This window comes from Amblyomma americanum, chromosome 1, assembly GCF_052857255.1.
Source record: "Amblyomma americanum isolate KBUSLIRL-KWMA chromosome 1, ASM5285725v1, whole genome shotgun sequence".
Lineage (NCBI taxonomy): Eukaryota > Metazoa > Arthropoda > Arachnida > Ixodida > Ixodidae > Amblyomma > Amblyomma americanum.
The window spans coordinates 214,084,233-214,109,602 of NC_135497.1; the positions used below are offsets into that span (position 1 = coordinate 214,084,233).

At 46.2% G+C, this 25,370-nt stretch overlaps 1 protein-coding gene and 1 long non-coding RNA gene across 11 annotated transcripts in view; one reads left to right on the forward strand and one right to left on the reverse strand.

Moving 5' to 3' along the window:
* The window catches only part of LOC144114592 (ubiquitin carboxyl-terminal hydrolase 20-like), a 117,575-nt gene that overhangs the window by 90,172 nt on the left and 2,033 nt on the right, over positions 1–25,370 (forward strand). For 5 of the 9 annotated variants that reach the window (XM_077648436.1, XM_077648435.1, XM_077648434.1 and 2 more), the window contains 5 exons: positions 1,204–1,285; positions 5,027–5,135; positions 12,400–12,505; positions 19,687–19,767; positions 24,493–24,624. In XM_077648436.1, coding sequence (XP_077504562.1) covers positions 1,204–1,285; positions 5,027–5,135; positions 12,400–12,505; positions 19,687–19,767; positions 24,493–24,624 — 510 coding nt within the window. Of the gene's footprint in view, positions 1–1,203; positions 1,286–5,026; positions 5,161–12,399; positions 12,506–19,686; positions 19,768–24,492; positions 24,625–25,370 lie in introns of those variants that run through there. The other 4 variants (XM_077648437.1, XM_077648441.1, XR_013311063.1 and 1 more) reach the window with 3 other exon arrangements.
* LOC144114596 (uncharacterized) overlaps positions 24,646–25,370 on the reverse strand; it is a 67,158-nt gene continuing 66,433 nt past the window's right edge. For both annotated transcript variants that reach the window (XR_013311064.1, XR_013311065.1), the window contains exon 3: positions 24,646–24,776. This is a non-coding gene — a long non-coding RNA (uncharacterized LOC144114596). The remainder of the gene's footprint in view (positions 24,777–25,370) is intronic.

Here is a 25,370-nt window from a genome sequence, read left to right on the forward strand (position 1 = left end):
AGTTAAGGCACGATTTATCCGAAGTGTCCACTGCTGTGCAGACATGTGATGCGATACTTCTTTAACTACTTTATGCTACTTTATAACTTTATACTGCTTCATTAACTATGCACGCCCATAGCATGTCAAAATACACCCCCATCTCATCAGCGTTGACAACCTGGCTGAGCTCATAGCTGCGTTCCCTGCGGAGCTTCATCACATACCACTGAAAAGTGATAAGTTTTTCTTCAAAATTGTCTGGCAGCTTGCGGCATATTGTTGTCCGGCATTTCAAAGAAAATCCATTTCTTCTCATCATATGCTCTACTCAGCACCGGCTTGCATGATATGCACTGTACGGGGAATCTGCATTCTTGTTGCGATCTCCTTCGTTTTCATCTGGATTGCATCGGCAGTGACAGCGAAGTCCGTGCATCGTTCACTGCGAACAAACTCAGATTTCTTCAATTTGTGGATGTCGGTTCTTGTGCAGTCCGATGAACTTCTTGCGTGTCATGGCACCTTCAATAATCTGGTTCCACTGCTTCCTCCACCTTATAATACAAGCTCGGTCCACGTCAAATTCCGCAGTGACACTGGGGTTGCCATTATCTTCGGAAAACGCGATTACAGTTGAACTTCAAGCTGTAGGCAGCCCTCTTCAAACTCATTCCAACTTCGTTAGGGCTGTCAGACAATTGACACCAAACAAAGCAGCGCGCGCCCGCAATGCCCACGAAACCTGCTGAGCACCGCCAATACTAGGCCCACACGACAACAGGCTGATAGAGTTATCAGGGTTGCTATCAGCTGGTTTTTGGCGTTCTGTGCTGCCATCAGTCATGTAGTGTTGGAATGCAGCAACACAAGAAGCCGGCTCGATGACAGAGTGGGTGAGCGCGCTTGGCAGCCTTGGCAACTCTCTCTTCCTCGTGAAAAAAGGGGGGCTTAGATTCACATGCAAACCTTTTTTGCATATTTTTATTGCAAAAATAGGGGGGGGTTGCTTAGATTCATGAAAACACGGTACTTGTTTTTCCAAATTGTTTCTGCATTAATTCTTCGTAATCGATAGCAGAGGGAATACTTAGCTGTTTCACTGTACTCATAAGAATTATTGGAGCCCACATCATTGTATGTGGGTGCGCAGTTGGTCTTGAGGCCACTTTTGCTTCAGAACTACGTGGTACTCTGAACGGGTTGTCTTCTTTTGTTTTGCAGGTGTGCAACCAGCCAAAGCCCATATAGCCGAGGAACTCTGTGTGCGACTATCCCAGTCAGTGTGGGAATACCTGCATGACTCGTAAGTAGCCTCAGGGCCCACAAATTAGCATTCACATTATGGCTTAGACTCAGCATGGAATCTTAGGTCCATTTACTTAGCTGACAGCAGCAGTGCTGCATTCTAGCATAGGAGTAAGTGATGAGGTATGCCCTGTCTTTCAGATAGCTGCCTGCATCACTAAAATTCTGTGCAGCTTGGAAGGGCTTCATTTGCATTTGTATCTTGTAGCATTTACAAAACTAAATTTTAGTGTGCTTTTAACATTTCTGCTTTCATTTTTTCATGTAGACATTTTGAAATTAAGGTAATTCTGTTTATGTGAGCTAGATCATGGATGTCCAGTCTGTGCAGTGTCCTCATGTCTGGTTGAGTGTTAAAAAAAAACCCTTACACATCCCTTTAGACCTTGTCTTTATTTACCTTACATACTGACCGTACACGCATAACAGAAAATATTTCACTGTGTGGCAAATATTTTTGTGCCTTGATTAACACAGCGCCTTTGTTGAACCAAAACCTGCATCAACTTTTGATTGTATTTAGTTGACCAAATGAACTCGTACTACGTGTGGACAGACAATAACTGCTAACTAAATTTTTATATGCTCTACTGGTTATTTGCAAGCACTGATAGACTCCCAGTTGATTTTTATGCCATTACTTTGCTAGTTGCCTTCTCATTCTGGGTAACTGTTGCACAGGAACAGCAGGTGCATTCCCACATCCTTTAAATGCTGTAAAGGGCAGCAAGTTTTGTATTATGGGTAATGGCAATGAATCCTGCAGTGAATCCTTGTCAATGTTCTGTCACAAAATATTAAGTTGGTGACACTGAGCACAAATATTGATGGAAAGCAGAAACGAGCAGTGCAAAGGGCACATGAAGGTGTTCGGGTGTATGTGCTCTTCTATTTGCGCCTTATGAATTTTTTAGTTCCATGCCTCTTACGACGTCACAGGACGGAGTGACGTGAAACGTAACGTAAACGCAGACTCCTTGATTTCTGGCGGCTAGCGGTGCGGTCTAGCAGCAGCCGAAATGAAAGCTACCACCGCTGCACGTTGAAGGCATCTATCGGGGGTCGCTACCATCGCTTCGTTTACGTTTGCAGTGGCGTCTTGCCGAACCCGCCAACGAAGTTCTCGCAAAATCTCCGGCCTGCATTTCAGTGACCTCAGCCCCACAAAGCGTGCGATGCTTTTGAGGGAGCACGGTTAGGTTAGGCGCTGGCGGGTGTTTCCCCCTTCCTCAGTGAGCAGCCGTTGCTAACTAAATACCTTAAACACAGTGTGGGGAGTCGCAAGGGGCGAGGACAAGGTCGGCACGTCGCGCCCATCAGAGGCTGGCCGAGGCTTTGGGGCTAATGGATTGTGATTCCTCAAAAGGCGCTGTTGCACGGTGCAGCAGGCGTCGTCGATGAGGAGGTTTCTCACGGTTGCAAGGGCCAGGTTATTTATTTATTATTATTTTTTTGCCACAAAAAACAGATGGGTGCTCAAGGTCACTCGTATTTAAAGTTGGCGGCTTGAAAGTAAAACCGACGCATGACGCTTCAACGGGTTCTGCGCATTTCCGGAGGTACGGGGTCCACTGGATCGGGTTCTCTCGCCCACTTGCATGTACCTTGAGATGTGTACTGTGAATGGATTAAATTAGCTGAGAGCTCGAAGAGAACAGCTCCACCCAACTGCCATAGCTATTGAATGGAGCCGCAAACAAACGAGTTGGAGGAGAGCGTTGTCACGGTCTCTGCAGGTTCCGAATATCTTTTAAAGCAAAAGCTTTACTGGCCGCGAACTTGCGATTTCGCCGTGGCAGTGCTCTGAGGAGGCACATGACGTCACAATGCGCGCCTTGCCGCGGAGCCGAACCGGTCTGGCCAGGCCGGCAGCGGTTGGCGCACTCGGCACGAAATAGAGACGTGCTCCAAGTCTCCACCAGTGCGGTCAGAGTGCGCAGAAGTCGCCGAACGCATCGGCGGTCAAGCACAGTTAGAGTATAGAGGGTCTCACTTTGGCCGACGTGACTTCGCCGTGCAGCGCGCGCGCGTTACGCCAGAGTATAAACGAGCTTAACAGAGCCTGCGTTTAACCGCTGCTAACCAACGTATTCGGTGGCGGTATCTATGGGAGCCACTGAAACCCCCCGCACACTCACTGAATAAAAAAAAAGCGCGCCGAGGCTCGGAATCGAACCAGGGCCTTTGGCGTTTGAGGCGGAGACGTTACCACACCGCCACGATGGCTCAAGCATTAACCATGAATAAAGGCGCATCTAGTGAATGCACTCTTCCGATGCAGCAGTCTCCGCGCTTTCGCTACGTATATCCTGGCCTAACAGAGCTAGGCCATCAGCAATTTTTTCTTAACTGCCTTGTATCTTGTCTGTCGTCCCTAATAAACGATTTCCGTTAAGTAGTTAAGTGGACTGGCACAGCCGGGAACGTTTCACCGGGCAAGCGTACGAAGACACAAGTGCTCTTTATACTGCGAACTGCCTTGTACGATCACCGACCATCATGCCATCACAGTTTTTCATCGACCGTGGCGATCATCTGACCAGCCTTAACAGGCTCCTTCACAGGTTAGCTAGCACTTGAAGTGGCACTTGCAGTTCCTCTGCTGTTTGGCGCTTGTAAATCTAGGCACGTCAAAAACAAAACCACGGGGCACGCAAAGCTCATAGACGCAAAGCGCCATAATAAACCGAATCTCTCCTGGCCGCCTGTGGCGGCATCAGTTTTCTTTGCTTCCAACACTCAGGTTGTCTTTTGTGTGCCTTCCTTGTGTGATAAAAGTGCACTATCGGTTTCAAAACAAAACTTACTTCAATATTGAACTGCACAACCTTCCTTTGTCAGCTTCAGAGATTCGTGGCATCCTTGGAGTAAGGAAAATTCCTCCAAGGTGGCGTCTCTTGTCCTACGGCGTCATCACGGTTGTACTTGTGGGATTGGCCTGTGGCGGCGATACATGTATTTTGGTTCTTGCTGTTTTCTACCTTACAAGAGCTTTGTTTTCAGTAAGAGTGGCATTTCTGTGATCAGGAGCTGGTATTCTATCGATACAAGCCACCTTAAATTTCTCCTCAGTGTCCCTTTAAGTGCTAGTTCTCTATTTGTTTTCTGTGTGCATGGCAGTGACATTTCAGTGGTGGTTAATAGATCCCAGAAAGCACTTCGCACATTGCTGAATTACTCCATATCAAGCGTTTTCTCTGCTTCCACTGGTGGTCTAATGCACGTGTTCTCAGTTCCACCCCTGAGATGGCATGTGATGAGGCAGGCAGCATGGGAGAGGGGGTGGAAGCATGCAGCAGCTTGCCATTGAAGCTAAATGATGTCATGTTCATTGAGCGAGACCACTTCTAGCAGCTTTGGTTGAGCGTCTGTGTGCTCAGTACTGAGGTGGCTTGACGCTTTCAGTGTAGTGCTGAGAGGAACCTTTGGCTGCAGAGTAGCTCAAGGCAGCAGTGATGTGGACATCGCATACTCAGTTAAGCTTAAAAGGGACCTGTGCTGTCAAGAGTGCTCAGTTGGAATCCCTGGTTTAGTTCAGAGGAATGCCAGCTCATTCGAGCTTGTAGCTACTTAGCGAAGCAGGCCCAGCAAGCAGTGTATACACGCTGTGCCCAAGTTTCCACTTAGAATTTGCGAATGGGGGCTATAAAGGGTGTGGCAGTCTCATTATTTTTTTTGGTTAACAATGTGGAGTTTCTTTACTGTGTTTCATGAATCACTTGCATTTATGCCAATGCAGGTTTGGAGGAGGGCCTGCCTGCACACACCTCTACACCTGTCCCACGTGCACCAGTGAGCGTGAAGCCCTAGAGCGGAGACGCAAAGCTGAGCTCGACACTTTCATCGCGGTAAGCAAGGCTGCTTCCAGGAAAAGTATGTCCTTGACACTTCAAGCGTAGGTCAAAGCTTATGCATTGATGTGATTTCCAGATTCAACATAACATTTCAAAACCAGTTGTTCAATCCTGTATTTCACAGCTACTTGCTCCAAGTTCACCCACTTTAAAGCATTTGACAAGTGGATTGGAGAAAAAGGAAAGGACGTTATTATATAGAGTAGTACTACTGTGCTTACTCGTGTAATTTGCACATGCTTAATTTATTACCCAGGTATATAAAGAAAACTTCTGCTCACATACTTTACACGCCCTGCTACGCCAGACCATCAGCATTGCATGCCAGTGCACGTAAGGCAGGCTTGGGAAGATCGGCATGGCGGTGTCGCCATGTGTGGCTGCAAAAGGTGCTAGTGCCGAGGGGATGGAATTATGCGTCGTTCACCATGCTCGCTTGCGCTGGCGTTTGCTTTCCCAGACGAACTATTGTGCTCGTGCCAAAATCCAAAATTACCGAGCTATTTGCTGTTCGGTTTGCCGCTAGTCAGCTGGGTCACACGTGAGGGTGCCGTTTTATCGCTTGTTATTTGTTGTTTGTCCCAGTTCACTTTGTAATGGATCGGACGTTTAACACATTTACTTCCACGGTCTGTCTGCTAGGCCACAGGATGACCTGAGTTGCTGACTGCTGGCTTCGCGGTTTTATTATCGCACGTTTATAGCCTTAAGCTGTGCATGTGCCATCATGCCATCCCGCGGGGAGCTACATAAAGTAGGGTAGGGCGAAAGGGGTGTGCATCTTATTCTTGAAGTCAACTTTTTTTTGGCCCATGAGGGGTACAAGTTGAGAGGTCGACATATAGGTGGCAGTATAGGTGGTATGCACTGACGCCCAGCCGCGCCAAGGCACTGTGGTGCACCGCTGACGGCTGTCATGATTGAGACACACGGAGCAGACGAACTCCTGCTCTGCAAGTATGTTTTCTTTGCGTGTCACATTCAGGCTGCCGTTTGGAATCCGCATGCATCGCAGATTCGGCCGGTAGTCGCTGGACGCGATAGCCGCATGTAACCATGCTACTTCGATTGGTCAGCTGCGCTTGTTAGCGCTGCTCGAGCCTGTTGAGGAAACAGGCGCAGCAACGAAAGTTGGTCATGGGTTTGTTTCCCCTCGATTCTGAGGTAGAAGTTTGGAGTGGTCAATGACAGCAGCGCTTTGGTCAAACCGGAGAGCCGCATGTAGTTCAGGTATATTCACGGGGAAGAGATAGGTGATCCGACCACCCGATATCTGCGGCGGGTCTGTGGTGCTCCTTGCATAACTGTGCACTATATATATCTGAGCAGAACCCTTGATTTCCGAACTCTACTACATGTCTGGCCTCGATATAATGCTCCAGATTTTTGACCTGCGAACTTTTCAGACGATGTGTAAATCCAAACAAGCGCAGGGTGCCCACCAAAGTTTGCTTAAAAGTTGAATGAAAGGATGGGATCTCGTGCTTTCTTTGGTCTTGAAATGAATTTTTGGGCATGCGCTTTGTTTTTCGGTGGAGTCGTGTCCACCCAGGCAGCGTCTTTATATTGTGGACAACGTGAACTCTGGGCTTGCGTCAGGGTGATACTGTAAGCTCGTGAGCTGGTGCGGCAACCTCAGTGTCTACCAAAACAACACGTGCACTGTGTTGTCAGATGCCGGAGAAAAAAAAAAAAAAAAGACACGACACTGACGAAGTGCGAATGTGAGGTGTCAGCTAGCAGGTACTCTCATGTCGGAATTTGTCAACACGGTGCACGCAGTGCAAAAGTAAACTACTACCTAGCCCGTTTTCTGCCTTATGAGCGGCCATTGTGACAATCTACGACCACCTTTGGGCAAAAGAACAACTGCTCCAGAGTGGTAACAAGGCTTCCCAAAGTCAAGTCATGAGTATGCGTTATGTGCAGAGGACTCCCTTACAAGACATAATCGGCACCCTTTGGCAGATATTTACTCGGTGTGCTCATGCACCACAGACGCTGTAGCGAGAGGGCGGATCACCGATCACTTCCTCGCCAATGTGTCTCACCTAAATGCGGCGCTCTGGTTTCATGGAAACACTGCTGTCATTGACCACTAACTGAACTTCTATCCCAGAATCGAGAAGAACCAAACCCGCGACCACCTTTTGTCGCTGCACCTGTTTCCTCGACAAGCTCAAGTGGCGCTAACAAGCACAGCTGCCCAATCAATGGGGCGTTCGTTTACAACGTAGTTATGTGCGGCTATAGTGTCCGCCAACTATCGGCCAAATCTCCAATGCACGCACATTCCAAACGGCAGTCTGAATGCGACACGCGATGAAAACATGCTTGCAGAGCAGTTCGTCTGCTACATGCACCTCAATCATGGCGGGCGCCGGTGGCGCACCACAGCGCCGCGCCGTGGTTGTGCGCCAGTGCATGCCACCTATGCAGTATATACCAAATGCCCCAGCTAAACCAAGCTTTTAAAAAAGACGAAGTGTCCTAGCCCAAGTGAAGCCAACTGAGGGTTGTTCCGAGTCACGTGGCCTAGTCTATAGTATTTTTTTCGTTCTTCAAAGTTCATTAGTTAAGCCTAATTAACTAACTTTTAATATTGACTTGAGGAACGAAGTGTCAATGGAAAAGTTGCAGATAGTCTAAAAAACTGCTTCCGCGCTGTTTCCATCAAGGTACGAATTATGTAGCTTTATTTATTGGCATTAAAAGAAATCTATCACGTGACCAGCTTCTGGCTCACATCTCTACCCCAATGTGCACGCATAGGATCATTGGAGGGGAGCACACTAGGGAAAAAAAACGAATTTTGTTCTCTAAGATCCGTCCTGGGACGTTGAAGTGGCACCATTGTCATGTGGAAGCTTTTTTTTTTTTTATTGTACGAGTTATGGTTTCAGGCTGGTAGAAAAAGTTTACTTAAATGGTACTTTGGTGCCATTGCATCTGTCAGCTGTTTTTCAAAGTGATCTACAACTTCTGTATTGAACCTTTGTTCCTGAAGCCAACAATTAAAAAGTGAGCTAATTCAGCTTAACTAATTAACTTCGAAGAACGAAATTGTTTGATTGAAAACATCTTTATTTGCTGAATATTCGTAGAACACGTGGGTGGGCCGCCTAGTCCGGTAGACCACTGGTTATTACTGCTGCGCTGGCCCTCTCCATCAGCCAGTGCTGACGGTCAGGATCATCGCTGAGCAGAATACCCTCCCACTGCTCCTCTGAGGGGTTTGGGATGGGGTCAACTATGGGATTAAATTGGCATGCCCACACCATGTGGTAGTGGTTAGCTACCTCTCCACAGTGTGGGCACTGCGAAGAATATAGTGTAGGGTACTACTGGTGTAACTTAGCTGGCGTTTGGTATGTATTGGTTTGTAGTCTCTTAAGGGTGTTCTCTTATAACTTATTGAGGGATTTATGTGGTGTTGGGTACTCCTTATACTGCAGATAATGCGACTCTAAACAACCCTCTGTTGGTTTCACGCTGCTAGGTGCTAGGACTTTGTGTTTTTTAAAACTTTGGTTACATTTAGCTTGGACACCTGGTATATATTGCATGTTATGTTGTTTGTAGAGTTTCTTAGGACGTGTTCACAAAATTTCCACATAATTTGCATACCTTGTTTTTGAAGCCTTAATTTAAAGGAAAAAAGTGCAACAATTACTTGAGTAAATACAGTATTCCAAATTTTGGGCTAAATTTGTCCCAGTTCATTTCACAATGGGTCGCACTTTTAACCCATTTGCTTCCACGGTCTGTCCGCTAGGGCACAGCACGAACTGGGTTGCTGAAAAGAATTTGCAGTGACTCTTGTTGAAAAAGTCTCATGCGAGAAATTTTTATTTTCTTTGGCTCTCAAGTCAGTTGCAAATCCAGAGCAAGTAAAATTTTTCTGTGTGAAAAATCTTGAAGCTGTCGGGTGTATGAAGTGCAAAGTGGCATTTGTCCCACTCCCGACAGCTGTCGCTGTTTTTTCCTGGGCTTTGTATGTTAAACGTTTGCATATAGCTTTCTGCAGTGCAGTGATTCGGAGGTATTTCGCGACCAAAGCGGTGCTATTGACAAACCTCTAGATGCTTTCGGGATGAAGCTGCAGCTTGTTTCCTGTGCTCTTGTATCGGGCCAACACAGCCACGGGAACGATCTGTTCGACAAGATTAACTTTTCTCTCAGTGTAGCATATTCTATTCCAGTCACTCTTTGGTAGAATATACAGCTGATGTAAAAAGCAAAATATATCACATTTGTGAATATTTTCTTCGAAGCTTTCGGATTTTCAAGTCGGTGCTCAAGCTACGTCTCATGTGCCAGGCTCAGAGTCATAGTCCTAACCCTCACATTGTGGATCAAGTCACTCTCACTGCCAAAAAGCACTGCATGAATTTCAGAGCCCCTGAAACTTGTCTTCCTGCAACACAGTGATCGTGTTCGAAAGAAGCGGCGAGAAAAGAATTTTTTTTGCTGCAATATAGAGTAGAATCTCGTTACAACGAACTTCACGGGACCACCGAATTGAATTCGTTATTTTGAAATATCGTAGTACTGAAAAACCATTATTTTCATGTCAGTAATACATCACAAGAACTAAAATTACGTACCTTTGCAGCAGATTTACGTGTTGGTAAGTAAATAATAAACGATAACGCTGGGCACAGTTTAACTACAATTTATTGCTTGAAGAAGTCTGTTATCTTCTGGCGAGTAGACGACAAGCGCTGCAGGACCAACGCCTCCACATCCTCGACCTTCCTGTGCACGTCATCGGGGACATCTTTGCAACGCCCGAGGAATGATCGGGTCTTCTCTAGAAAGACTAGGACATCCGAGCCGGAAACAATCTCTTCCTCTTCGTGCGCTGATCCAGTGTCGGCATCGTCTTCGTCGCTACTACATTCTTCTTGCTCACGCACTTGATTCATGTCTTCGGTGGTGAGCTCCGCGGATGTAGGCGCTGCGCTGTCGCTGGCCACATAATTCGAAAGTCGCTGTCCACGGTAGTTGCCCAGCTGCAGACGTTTTCTTGAGGGAGCCAGCTGCGACTCTCGATGTAGTTTTATGATCTTGTCCCGATCTTTGAGCATGGTTGTCATTGTTGACGGCGTGATGTCAAGCTCCCTGCACAAGTCCACTTGCTTTTTTCCAGCATTCAGCTGCGACAGAATGTCCACTTTTTCTTTAAGTGAAAACTGGCGTCGCTTCTTTTTAACGCGGGGGCCAGGAGAACTCATTGTCAGCAAAGCTAATGCACTACACAATCACAGCGCCGATAACTTTGCAGATCCTACTGTTCGCTGTCAACGTGGTGACACTGCGTTCAATAGGCTTACGACTACGGCGCAGTATGCGACCACATGCTGGATGATGGATGGATGATAATGGCCTTACCTTTTGTATCGGGCGGCAGCTTGCGCCGCCTAGCCTATATTCATTCAACGCAACACTCGCGTTGATGCCGATGCCGCTGGGGCTGTATCCGTTGCAATGGGTTCCCCAGCGCATAGCTGCTGCTTCGGATGATGATGATAGGCGTCATCTTCAGGGATTTGGTAGGAAACTTCGACGAAACTTCGTAATAACGAAGCGTCTTGCGACGATTGCGAGATTAAATTGCATACGTTATTCTGAAATATTCGGTAATCTGAAATTCGTAGTACTGAAAGTTTTTTACATTGAAAATATAGGCATTTTGGCAGGGATTTAAAAAAATTAGTAAATCTGAAAAATTCGTTAATCAGATGTTCGTAGCAACGAGATTTTACTGTATTTTCGAAATTGGTGAGCTATTAGTGCCATGTGGCGTGAAAACTACTATCCAAAAATAAGCAGCCAAGCCTGTGGCGTGCTGTCTTGATGCATATTTAAAGCGAGGATGACGAATCGTCATCTTTGGAAGCGAATGGGTTAAATCATCAGAATTGCCCCCATTCAATCCTAACTGTGGCGACCGCATTTCTTTGGCGAAATGCAAAAACTTCCATATGGTATGTGACGTTCAGGCACCATTTGGTAGAAATTAATCCGGGGCCCTCCACTACAGCTTCCCTCATAGCTGGCATGCAGCTTCGGGACATTAGACCCCACATACCACATACTTCTGCGGGTTCTCCTTGTATAAAAATAAAGGCCTGCCAAATTAGCTCACTCCTTTTATTGATCTTATTATAATTCTTCAAGCAGTCAGTATGAATATGCTCCTGGGCCAATTTGCTAGAACAGCTCTGCTTGCAGAGTACATTTACTCTGCTAGTAAAATGAGGACAGCTCATCTTATCCATCCCTAGCTTTCTCTACTCTAGGCTACCCTTTTTGTGGTAGTGGACCTGGCGGCACTCTTGAAAGCAATAGTCTCTCACTTCGCAGCAGTTTCACCTTTGCTTGCTTAATTTTCATCATTATAATAAAGAAAAGAAACAAATGGTGTGTCAAAATAAGACGCGTTTAATTTTATGTGCAACATGAGGTCTTCACAGTGAAACAGTTGTTTGTTTTAAGGTTTCGATCAAATTTTCTTTTGGTATGGAGCCTAATAGAATGTCAAGTACATTTGCCATGGTGATACATAAGAAGTGGTATGTTCAAACAGAATGGAAAAATATAAGGAGAGAAGGAAAGAGAAAACTTATTAATGACCTACATCAGTGTGGCAGAAAATTTAAATAGGCCCCTGCAAGGGAAACTCGGGTGTGCAAAGCATGTCAGCTGATGTATTATGAGTGAAGTTCTTTCAAGGAATTATTACTCACTCACTTATTGATAGTCTTCTGCGCAAGGTAAAGTGAAGGGCACATTGTGGACATTGAATGAAAATGCGAGAAGCATGCATTCGGGCACTTGTTGCTTCTGTGGGCGTGTGTTTGTGCATTTTGAAGACAAATTGCGCAGAGGTAAAAGTCGAACACAAGACGAGACAGGCAGGACAAGCGTGTGGGTATGGGCATGTACACACCAGATGTTTCATCTTATTCAGTAGTAAAACTTCTCTGTAAACATGTTTACATAGCCATAGAACACTATTCTTGAAGGGCGATGGTTTGGGCTAGTAAGTAATTCACATCAGTTTTGGTTATCTGACACCAGGTGAATACCTCACTGAAGCATATTTGTTAATACTAATTACCTGGCATGTTCTAAATTTATAATTTGCGTGTTCTGATGAATCTGGATGACTAAAAGGGAACACCCTGTATATGTGTGATGTCGGTGTGAGTGTGTGCATTTCTTGCTTACTTTGTGGTGCTTTCTTTTGCAGCTGAACAGAGAGTTTCAGCAGAGCCAGGACAGCCCAGGCGTTGTCTATGCAGTAAGCATGGCTTGGTTCAAGCAGTGGGAAGCCTTTGTGCGACGCAAGGACACAGGTGAGAACTAAATACTGTATTTACTCGCGTAATCCTCGCACTTTTTTTCCCTGAAAATCAACGCGAAGTTTGAGGGTGCGATAATTATGCGGGGAAAATTTTCAAGCAAATGTTTCGGAGTGTTAAATGCAACGATGAATGGGTGCAAGATCAGGATTGTCAGGTCCGCAATTGTAAATATAAGGAAAACATTACTTTCAAGCGTAACTTACCTTCGTTACGAAAGTACAGGGTGAACGTAAGCTCAAGCTGCTAAAGCACTTTATTTGCCGTGCGCAACCTCCCCGTCACTACTCGCGTTGCGTACGTCCTGCAGGCAATTCTACTCTTCATCAGAGTCCGTGTCGACGCTGGAATCGATGGTTTCTTCATATTCCGATGCTTCTTCGTCGTCCCACACCAGGTGGTCCTCGGTGGCATCCAAGGCGTTCGAAATTCCTGTTTTCTTGAAGCTTCTGGCCACCATGTTTACATCAATCATCCCCCATGCCTCTGATACCCAGCTGCACAGCAACTCCACAAACGGTCTTTTGATCTTGCCGCCCGGCGTCAGAGCATGTTCACCTTCGGCCATCCATTCTGCGTACAGCCTCCGGACGTTATCTTTAAATGGCTTGTTCAAAGATACGTCAAGAGGCTGTAGCATTGATGTGAGGCCGCCGGGTATAACAGCCAGGTCCGTGCGCAGTTCCTTAAACTTCGCCCGAACTGACTCTTGAAGATGGCCCCGAAAGCTATCAAGCACATGGAGCAACAGAAAAAGAAGCGCTCCCGGTCGCCGCCCCCACACAGTCTTCACCCAGTCCACCATAAGGTCCGCGGTCATCCACCCCTTTTTTTGGACGCGCACATGTATACCAGGGGGGGGAGCTTTCCTTTCGGGAGGGTCTTCCGCTTGAAAATGACGTACGGTGGGAGCTTCCGCCCGTTTGCCGTCACGCCTAGCATGACCGTGCACCTCTGTTTTTCGGCACCTGTAGTCCTGACGTGCACAGTCCGAGCGCCTGTCTGTTCGACTGTCCTGCTGCTGGGCATATCGAAATACAGCGGAGTTTGGTCCGCGTTCCCTATCTGGGAGAGCAAGAAGTTTTTCTCCTGCTGGATCCTGATAACGAATCGATGGAAGTCCACTATTTTCTCTTCATAGGCTGCGGGCAGGCGCTGGCAAGCCGCCGTTCGCCTCCTGAGCGAGAGTCCATTGCACCGCATAAATCATGTGGCCCACCCGTTACTAGCGCGGAAGTCTTGCACCGGGATACCCTCCTTTCTTGCGATTACGAGCGCCTGGTTCCGTATCAAATCAATCGACACAGCATACTCATCCGCTCGTCGAGCATTGGTATATTCCAGTAAAGAGGATTCGACGACAGGAAATTTCCCAGTCTTCGGTCCACGGAAGGCCCGGCGCGTCTTACCAGTCGTCTTGAGTTCGTTGTGCTGCCGTCTCCAATACCGGACGCAAAACTCGTTGACGCCGAAGTGTCTGCTGGCGGCGCAGTTGCCATGTTCCAACGCATACTCAATAGCTTTTAGCTTAAAAGCAGCTGTGTAGCTTGCGTAGCATCCCAAGGTGAAGCGACACAAAGAGCACGGTGCAACACGCAAACAAGGCAAACGAGGCCTACGAGACACCGGAGAGCTGGAGACACCTTCGCAAAATGGCGTAGCGGTGGTGAGTGGATGAGCGGTAGCGGCGGTGGCAGCGGATGATAGCACAGTACCGCCACCTAGTAGCACGCGCGGCCAACCATGGCAGTTAGTTGTGGCCGCAGTCAATAGATGGCGATCGCTACGACAAGCAGACGGCTCGCGGCAGTAATTTTGGGGGTGCGATGATTATGCGGGGAAAAAAAAATTTCCCAATTTTTGATAGCCAATGCGGGGGTGCGAGCATTGTGCGAGTAAATACGGTAGACATTTACCACCATCACCCTTCCAAAGGCAGCACGTAGCACATTCACCTCCTCACGCAGAAATCTGTGCATTTTTTGCTGGGCTATTGTTGAAAATGGCATGCAGTGAAAACAGGTTTCCTAAATGACCTTGCGTAGAGTAGCAGCAATGCTTCTATTTTCTGGCATGGTCAAGTAGATACAGTCAAATCTCGATACTATGAAAATGTTTATAATGAAATAATGGATACAATAAAGGAATGACAATCCTCTAGGAAGCTCAGTCAACATGGGCTATAATGAAGCTACGGCTATAACGAAGTAACCACCGGGCCCTTTCTACTTCGTTATAACAAGGTTCAGCTGTAATTCATTGCACTCTACTTTCCATGTAACCAGGGTTGATGCAGACAGCATCTAAACTTCTCTGCTCGAGGAGACCAACGTACCTACTTTGTACATAAGTGGCTAAAATTGTGGTTAAACAGAACTATAGACCAAGTTGCTGCTCGGCGCAAGCATGCTATCTGCCCCATTGTGATGAGGTATACCAAAAGAGATGTTTGTGTTAGCATGCGATATCTTATCCCATTGAGAAAGAAGGCCGGTCTGTGTGTTCCCTCTTCTACTCTGTCCTGTTTGTTTGCATTTTTGAAGTATCATGAATCATTACCAACTCGCCCAATCTGCCATTCTAAAGAAAGGCAATCAGAAACGGGCAGCAGTGACTTATTAGTGCAGCAGGTAAAAGGGAACTAAAGATAATAAATGTGCATGGACCACACATTCATTAAATTGAGGAGGGACTTTACAGCCTACCTGGTTCTTCTAGTTTGATTCCGTGCAAGGTAACCAAAGCACACAGCTAGCCCTTTAACATGCAGTAAAACCTCGTGGATATGTTCCCGGTGCATGCGCTCAAAATCGCAGGCATTGAAAATGTCCTGTAGAGTTAAATCATTTTTTTACCGTTTAATACGTTCACCTGAACATGATTTCCTGGCTACTACATTTAAAATTTTGACAAAATCTGGTCATTAGCACAGTATGTTTCGAGACGAACTGCTTAAATGCAAACATACTAGTGGGCCGAAGTGGCACGCAGCATGAAAAGCTGGAATGAAGCGACACACCCATCTTGGTGGCTTTTATGGTTTATGGTTTATGGGGATTTAACGTCCCAAAGCGACTCCGGCTATGAGAGACGCCATAGTGAAGGGCTCCGGGAATTTGGACCACCTGGGGTTCTTTAACGTGCACTGACATCGCACAGTACACGGGCCTCTAGAATTTCGCCTCCATCGAAATTCGACTGCCGCGGCCGGGATCAAACCCGCGTCTTTCGGGTCAGCAGCCGAGAGCGTCATAACCACTCAGCCACCGCGGCGGCTCTTGGTGGCTTTTCTACAGTGCTTAGGTGGAAAGGGGCAAAGTACACACACACACACACACACACACACACACACACACACACACACACACACACACACACACACACACACACACACACACACAGGGGCGCGACATGAAGAGGATAAACGTAGCAGCTTTTTTTAAAGTGCCTAAGATCAAAGTATCAGGACTACAACGATACGCTTGCATACGAGCGGGCCGGGTGGGGAACACTGCATGAAAAGCAAAAACACTGCTACAGCCAGCCACTGTGGCAGCTTTCTCCGCTGTGCTCAAGTGCAAGGCAGCAAAGCATAAAAAAAAAATGCCCCAAAACAGATTTTGGCTATCATTGCGCCCCGCCGCTGTGGCTCAGTGGTTAGGGCGCTCGACTACTGATCCAGAGTTCCCGGGTTCGAACCCGACCGCGGCGGCTGCGTTTTTATGGAGGAAAAACACTAAGGCGCCCGTGTGCTGTGCGATGTCAGTGCACGTTAAAGATCCCCAGGTGGTCGAAATTATTCCGGAGCCCTCCACTACGGCACCTCTTCTTCCTTTCTTCTTTCACTCCCTCCTTTATCCCTTCCCTTACGGCGCGGTTCAGGTGTCCAACGATGTATGAGACAGATACTGTGCCATTTCCTTTCCCCCAAAAAACCAACCAATCATCATTGCCGTCGACGAACTGGATGTGTTGCGAAGTTCTTTCTGTGCTTGAGACAACAAAAGATTAGCTGTGGTTCAAACTAACTGAACCTAGTAAGACGAGTGAAAGCTAAGCACATGCCACACGCTTTTATATAGTTTATATAGCGAACGACGTGTCACGCGATTTTCAGCAGTTGCGAGAATGCCATCGGCTTCAAATACGCAGCTGTGGCGAGGCGCTGTGAGTCATGTGATTCGATCTTTGTGAAGCGCGCAAGTGCCGTCAGCACAATGCGTGCAGCTGCGGCGTAATATCGGAGCCAAGCCTCCGCTCCTCCTGGTTTGAAAGTGAAATTTCATAGCCATTTTTTCCGCATACTGCATTTTCTTCTTTTTTTTTATTATGCATCGGCGAGGTTTTACTGTACACTAAATCCCCCAACACTTCACAAGCCCGAACAGCGCCTATCACTTTGCTGACTGTGAAGAAGTATGTACGTAGAAGTCTGGTGGTGGCCATATGCTATATGCTTATGAAGAAAAAGAATACGTTTCAGGCAAGTGTTCTGCATGCCCACACAGGTTTGCACACAAACTCGCAGTTTGTGCATATGCCTATGCACATACAGGTGCTGAGTTCCTGGAACGTCACTAAGGGTTTTTGGCTTACTCAGGCCATTCTTTCAAAAGTAACAGAAACTCAACGAAACTTCAGTGCAGATGCATGCTCCATTGAGTAGTTCAGTTCTCCACCTTCCAACCGAAACACTTCTGCCTCTTGGACCTGCGAGGAGCTGCACTTTAGCCACCCCTGGTATATATACTATAAGTAATCATTTTATTAGAGCACAGCTCTGAAACGTGGCCCGCATGGAGCGTTTTTCCAGTCTATTCGTCGCCGTCGACGGGAGGGGAACATTTTTTTGCCTCCAGAGAGGACGTTTTTGCCAAATCGTCGGATTCTGGCGGAACAGAAAAAATCGCCGATGCCGGGAGAGGGCAGCGACAGAGGGCCAATGAGAGCCGGAGCGGGTGTCACGTGATTCTGGACGGAGCCGTGCTGGTGCACCTGGCTACATTACCCAGCCGAGGGAGACTCGCTCGCATGGAGGATGCGCACTCGCGAGCATTTCGCGCGCGAGAGCCAACAGCTTCACTTCACTTCCTGCGCATCTGTCTGATTTCAGTGTGGATGGGGGGGCGCGCATTGCACAACTGGGCGGCAAAAAAACGCCTTGGCTGCTGACCATACGGGAGTGAATTCATCGACGCCGGCACGGGCGTTGGGCGCGCGACGCGATTTCGGGGGGCAAAAAACGCTCCATGCAGGCCACGCTTGAGGCACCCATTCCCAGGTTGAGTGGCATGCCTTGGTGTAACCAAGCTCAGAGCGCAGTGGAGGATGAAAGACTGCGACAGCGAAGAGCGCGAGGAGGAAAGCAGTTGAGGAGGGTACGGCAGTAGCATGAAGGTAGGTCACACGGTGGCAGCCCGTGGCAAATATGAAGGAAAAGATTTTTCTGGAGCACGCAGAGGCCTCACATCAGAAGATCACGAGAAAAAAAAAAATTTTCCGCCGATTATGCTGCTCGGTAATGCGATCTTTGAGCACAGCTGCTGCGGTACTTGCACTATAGGCGACTGCGTACAGAGAGTGCAGTGCGGAATGGAAGTGGCTCTAGGTTTTAGCTGGAAGCAGGCATAGGCGCTGAGGAAAGGACTAGGTGCTGCGTCTCCCTCCCCCTGACTTCTTGAGGAGACTCGAAGCATGTTAAACCATCTATCCACACACCGCTTCGCCAAGGTCTCTGGGAGAGGAGGACCAGGACTGTGAGTTGAGGCGCGCAAACGGGAGCCCGCACCTTCAGGCACCTGAACAATCTTTTCCTTCATTTTTGCCACGGGCCGCCACCGTGTGACCTACCTTCATGCTACTGCCATACCCTCCTCAACTGCTTTCCTCCTTGCACTCTTCGCTGTCGCAGTCTTTCATCCTCCATGGTGCTCCGAGTTCGGTTACACCAAGGCATGCCTCAGAGCTGTGCTCTGATAAAATGTTTACTTATAGTATATATGCCAGGGGCGGTTAAACTGTGGCTCCTCACGGGTCCAAGTGCGTCTAACAACTCTCAGGAATCAATACTCCCCTCCCATTTCTCCCTCTAATGACAGTTTCCCTTATGTTTTAGAAGAGGTGCTTGCTTCACCAATGGGGCACCGAATGCAGAGGCACAGTGAGCAATCGCTGCATTAGTGTGATTCACTGTTGCCTCCAGCTTTGTTGCAAGGAAAAAAAAAATTGCCATGCCCCCTTTATATTGCAGCTCTTCACTGAACAGAATATTTTTTTATGGCTCTTTGCATATGCCTTTCTGGCCACCCCCGGTATATACAGTTGCTGGCACACTGGCAGCGTGCTGCTTGCTGGGTGCCGCTAGGCCTAGCTCGTTATTGCATCGGCGCTGCTCCTGACAGTGCTTTGGAACCAGCCGCTGTTTATTATAAGAGGCCCCATCTCATTAAAAATTTAGATATATTTGATTTCTGCATCGCCTTCAACAGCGAAACAGGCCATGCGAAAGCAAGCCTTCAGTCAGCTGGGTTGTCTTCATCACGTGACAACTGGTGTACCGATCGCCAGCTTCGCCACATGCAGTGGTGTCGCTTTGAAAATGGCCAAGCCAGGCTGAAAGCTATCTTCAACCACACCCCACATTCCCTTCGTCATGCGTCAACGTCATCACGTAACACCAAAATGAAAATTTTTTCATTGCAGCATGAATTTTATTTTAACGAATAAAATTTAATATTTGAAACTGATTGCTTTATTGTAGCAGACATTATGTTAGGTTTGAACTGCATATATTTAACTATGGGCAGAGCCCATGTTATGCTTACTTTATTCATTGCCATTTTTTCTTTAATACCACGATACAATCATGTGGTTGCCTCCGTTTATGAAGTACGTTGTTTTGTTTTGTCTTTCACTTTTCATTTTGATCTTTATAAGTGACAAGTGTAATGTTTCATGAATGGTTTTGTGATTCACTGTACATACTCAAATATAGCTCCAACACCTTTGGTGAAAAATGCTGATTAGGGTGAAATTTTTTTTAGCCTCTCACTTTGATTCTGTTTAGCTAGATTCTTTAGATTCTTCTGCGTCTCGGGGTGATGCAGTAATTCATTGTTTAATTTCAGTAGAAGTCTCATTGTGTCTTACATGTGAGGGCACTTTCTTTTCTTCAGAGGCACCTGGTCCCATAGACAACTGGTGCATCTGTGCAGCTCCTAGAGGCTCAGGTTCCCTCCAACAGAGCTTGCGTCCTGGTGAGTTTTCTTCTTTCTTTGCTTTTATTGGAACGAGGCTGGTATTTTAAATGTGTCATCATCGAGTATGGGCCAAAATCAGATGTTCTTGCAAGGACACTGAAGTGAAATTCAGTTATGTTTGTATGCCATAGCGGGTGACCTGGGCATACTTAATCAGAAGCAAATGTATCCCCCTCATTTAATATTTATGGATATCACAAAGTGTCCTTGTGCTCATTTATTTTCACATGGTAGGTGTTCAGGCACTATTAAAATTTTTGCAAATTATATTGCAGCTTGTCCAGCATCAGTTATGCAAGCAGCAAAAATCCAGGCCCTGTACATTGGACACTGATGTCTTATGAACAGTACCATATGTTCTGGTGTATGTCATTTTTTTTCTGAATTTTTTGCCGGTGGATTTTACACAACGGTGTGACTTATGGTTGTCACACAACGGTGAAAAATGATGCACCACCTTTTTTCGTACCCAGTAGATATTTTTGAAATAGAGGAGCGAATATTATATTTTTAATATTGAAGTGAATTTGAATAATCAAAATTGGTTGCAAATGAAATTGAGTAGTTTCAAATGTTTTCACCTAATTTCAAATGTCATTACAGATAGCTCACAAAACACAGCTATGAAGAGAAACATTGACATTGCAAACAAATTTTGTTTTAACCCATCATCAGCATAGCTTATGATGCCTGTAAGGCCTACCAGGCATTAAATAGGGGAGGGGTTCATGTAGTATTAGTAGCAATTTCATTGACTAATGCCTTTTTTACAATTGTTTGAATAAACTTTGTTCAGTGAAAAAAGAAAAAGTAGTGTGATAGTTTGACTTTGTGCTCACATGACAAATGAGCGTACTGGATGCTGTCACGAAGCATCTTAACGTGACCACATACCTTCTTACTGGAGGAGTGACATCAACGGTCAATTATCAGAGGGGCAATGTACAAGGCACAGCTGGCAAAATGCAGCAGGACCGCTGATGAAACAGACACAAGAGCAGTAACCTGAGCTACAACACAAGCAGGGCCATCCCTTCCATGCACCCTCGCGACGCCTAAAGACAAAGCGCCGGTTGTGAAATGCCACCCGCACCAGATGCAGCATTCATGACAAGACATAGCCCGCTTATCTCTAGTGTATAGGTTTCTCCAGACTGCAAGCCCCGTGATAAGCTCAAACACTGTCACGAACCGATGGCTTGAAAACTAAACAACACCAGTACACCTTTCAGCGTGTGGGCCGCGATGTATGTGTTGCGGTTGTCCGGGCTGGCTTCAAGCCTTCTTGTCCGCTTTAGACTAATTTACGCAGTTTCTTGATTCTTAGAACAATTGGAAACAATCAAAACGGTTGCTGTGAAAAAACCACAGCAGCGCATGTGGGCCGTAACTTCATCCCTTCCACTTCATCCACAAGCTGGGCCGCTTCCATGCACACCACATCTCTAATCATAGTGATCTAAAACTAGAGGATTACTGCTTGTCAGGTTTACAGCCAGCTGTGGGCTGCATCGGGGCATGACGCTATGAAGTGCCGCATGGGGCTGCGCTTCATTTTTCAACCCGCAAGAACACAGCGCCATGCCACGGCGGCTCTCGATGGCCAGAGCGCATTGATTTTATGCAGGACCTAGCATTACGACGCACGGTCTTTTGCCGTGTGCTAGCAGTCGATATTATGAGAGAAGAGCAAAGTAACTCTCATGACAAATGCAAGATATTGCCTTTTGGAAATGTTGTGATGTTTCGCTGCATGTTTAACAAGAAATTCATAAGTTCTGAATGTTTAGGAGGTTCAAATAGGGAAAGTGCGATATGAATCAATTAGTAAATACTGTTCTCCAAATATTCGAAGTTTTGAATATTCGCATTCCATGTTTTTAAAGGAAATCATTATGTATAAGGGGAAAATTTTTTTTTAAATACTATATCTTATGCGTAGAATTGTATAACCTCGCCACTGTCCACAGCCGGAATGATCGCAGTGCAAAGCACGTGCCACTGCCACATCCAGCCTAGTCGATCCAGCCATATTCTTGAAAGTCTCAATTTCGGCGTCACATCCGTTTGGCTGTGCATGCGTCATGCATTGTTCTTGCTCTAATTGATTGCGCCTGCAAAGTGAAGGAGCTATGATGCAAAACTCAAGTTGCATGCCATTGAATATGCATTGGAGAATGGACAACAGGCAGCAGGGAGACCGGTCAACTTGAGCAAAAGATTATCCGGGACTGGCACAGAGGTCGAAGAGCGGTCATGTCAATGAAGCGCATAAAAAAGGCAGACCATGGAAAGACGGCACTCTGGTCAGAGCTCGAGAATGATCTGCGCACAGCAGCTGCTGCAAACATGTATTTTCTTCACACTCTGCAACGAAAGGGCACCGCAGCTGTGACCTGGTGGTCTGAGCATCCGCCTCGCATGCGGGAGGTAGGGGAGTGATCCCCAGTGCCGCCGGGTACCCATCGGTGTGGTACAATGGGTGCAAGCTTTCCCCTGGTCTGGTGTTCGGCTTATTAGGGTGAGATGATTGGGAAATGGGTCTTTGACCCCACCTTTAGTAGAAGAAAATACCTTGTGCCATGGTGCTCTTTGGCCACAGATGCTCTTTCGCCATAAAAATACTTCATCGTCATCTCTAACGAAAGGACCATGAGCGCGTTTTAATAGCACTTACTGAATGAACAGGTGCTTCTTATACACAGGTGCAACTTAGGTGTGATTTTTTTTTTTTTTTGCAAAACTGCCATTTGCAGGGGCATGTGTCATATAACCTAAAAATGTAGTATTCTTCTAGTAGTCCCAGGTGGAAAGATCTAAAACACACGAGGTTCATATGCTGTAAAGCATTCATAGTGATGACCTCTTGCAGCTCCAGCATAAAGATTGGAAGCCACATCGTGCTGAATATAACATCGGTGTGGAATCTGAGCTATATCATAATTCTGCATCATGTCAGGATCAGAAGAAATAGGCCTTTAGACAGAAATGGAGGAGCTTGTCACATGTCACCCTGTCAGTCTATTAACATTCAGTCATACATTAACTTTGGGCTTTGCCATCCAAGCTCTGAATGCATTAGGGTTGTTGGATCTCATGCACTACAGTTGTTTGCTTACCATGCCTTGCTAATAAGATTCACTAGTCAGAAAAGGCCTCCTTCTTTGGAAATGCATCGCCAGTTGGGCACTTCCTCAGCATCTGCTTTGCAGAAAGGCATCTTGCAGAGTGTAATTCTGGTGCAGCTCTTGAACAGCTAGACTCTGCGGGCAGACTGCTGTAGCTTCTTATGCAAAACTTCATAGACGATGAACTTTAGTATCCTAAGCTCTGGCTTTATATAGTGAACCAACTTGCGCAGACTGGTTTGAAATGCTTTATGAATTGTGCCCACTTACAGGGACTAAGAAATTATATTTTCCAAGGTTAAGTAAAGCAAATGAGTGATAGGCATTCCACCATACGTCTCCCCTCTCAACTCATGCTCAACTTACTGACGTCCGGTTATCGCACCCGTTCCCCCCACTTAAAAGGTGCGTGGATTACAGTACACCATGCAATAGGCGGGATTTTTACAGGATCTCTTGCCCTGTTGTGAAACCTCGACTCGCCCTTTCGGGATCCTCACATGAAATTTCGCAGGTAGGCTTTCCCGCATAGCGTAGTTGACCAAACAAGATGGCGGTGGTCACGCTTAGAGAGGTAAGGTGACAGAATAAATGCCATGGGTGTGGGCATTAATTAGATAACATATTACGAAAGGATAAAAAATAAACGCGCTTTCGCGTTGCAATTGTTAGAAGCGGGTCGTCCACCATCTTGTTCGCAGCACGTGTGGTATGTAAGAAAGCCCACTTGCGGAATTGCGCACAAGGTCAGGCCTAGCGGCATCGGAATGCGGTCGGTCCACGCGATAAATGATGGAGAAGAAAGAGAACAGGGCCTTTATATTGTTTTCCTCAAACTTTAAACTCTATATTCAGATAATTTGCCCAGATATTGCGCTTTTGCCACATTCAAATTTACGAAAGTCGGCGTCGTATACGATCGCTGCCGAGTATTCGGGAATTTTCTAATATTCGGAAATTAACGAATATCATTTTTTTAGTACGAATATGAAACATATTCGATTCGTATTGGAAATTTAGAATATTTGCACACCCCTAGAGAATTTCTAACGGGTAGTAAAGTTTCTTTGCCTGCAGAAATAGTGAAAATCTCTAGCAGCGTCATCGGCACTTGCATGAACTGCTTGCATTTAATAATATAGATTCCTTGTCATCGTCATCATGTTGGCTCGACCTGTAATCCGTGCAGTTAGCTAAGGAAACGTGGCCATGTCAGATCAAACAGAGAGTCCTTATAACAGCAAATACCACCCAGAACTTTTAATCATGGCTGTTAAATGAGCACCAGAGGTGACGTCAACAGTGGCATTGAGAATGCAGGCAATATAAATGACATCATTGAAGGTGCATTTCATGCAAAAAAGTGCATCTAAAAATTCATCCAAAAAGTGCACATAAAATGCAGTAAATATAATTAGGAAGCCCTGACCGGCACTTTCTGGCAGCAGTGGAGAATGTATGAAATCATGTTTACCGTGTGTTTTTAAGGAGCAATAGCCTGTCTATATATATATATATATATATATATATATATATATATATATATATACTTTTCTTGTTCTTCTGTTTTACCCAACAATCTTTATCCACCCAGGTAGCGACTATGGCTCCCTCTCGGAGGCCATGTGGCAGTTCCTGCAGGGCAGCTACGGAGGTGGACCGCAGGTAGTCTTGCACACACGCACTGCAAACCCTCCTAGTCAGCAGGCCCCACCAGGTGTGCCAGGTACTTGTATTTTTGTGACATACATGCAAGCTTCACTTTGAAAACATAACGTGGCAAATGCACCCTGCCACCTGTTGGTGCTTGTGCTGGGTGCAGCAGGCGGTTGCACTGGTCTGTGTACAGTAGGAGACTAGTCGATGTTCTTCACAAGACTGCAAGGATAAAATTTTAAATGATGAGACGCCATTAGGGCCAACACCTCTATCTGCTTCTACTGTTTCCTTCTTCTTTTTTTTCTATTTTCCCCACTCATCTTTACAAGACAGAATGTTGTGGTAGTATGTGTTGCAGGCGGAGATTATCTCGATCAAGGGCTTTTGAGAGGGAAAAACTAGTGCTTCTTTAACTGTGTGAACTAAGTAGCTACAGAGGGAGCAGTGGAAGTGGTAATGCATGGAGGTACAATGTGCAGTTTCATTGCATCAGCATCCAAGTATCCTGTGCAATTTATAATATGTGCTGTGTTCATATATATATATAAATATATACGGATATGGCATCCCACACTTTCAGCACCCAACAGAAGCATTTCAGTAGGATTGGTCTGAATTCAGTCAGTTCTAATTCTTGTAGAAAACAGTGATGGACAACTCTCTTAATTTCAGGCATTCATAGCTTAACAGCCATAGTGTGGTGGTTAGTCTCAAGTAAACCACTAAAAGTTGTCATGCTGATGTTTTGTACCTTCTGGGAAAACCTTATTATCAGAGCCCTTAGTTATTCCTATGTAAAGCATTTTGGCAAAC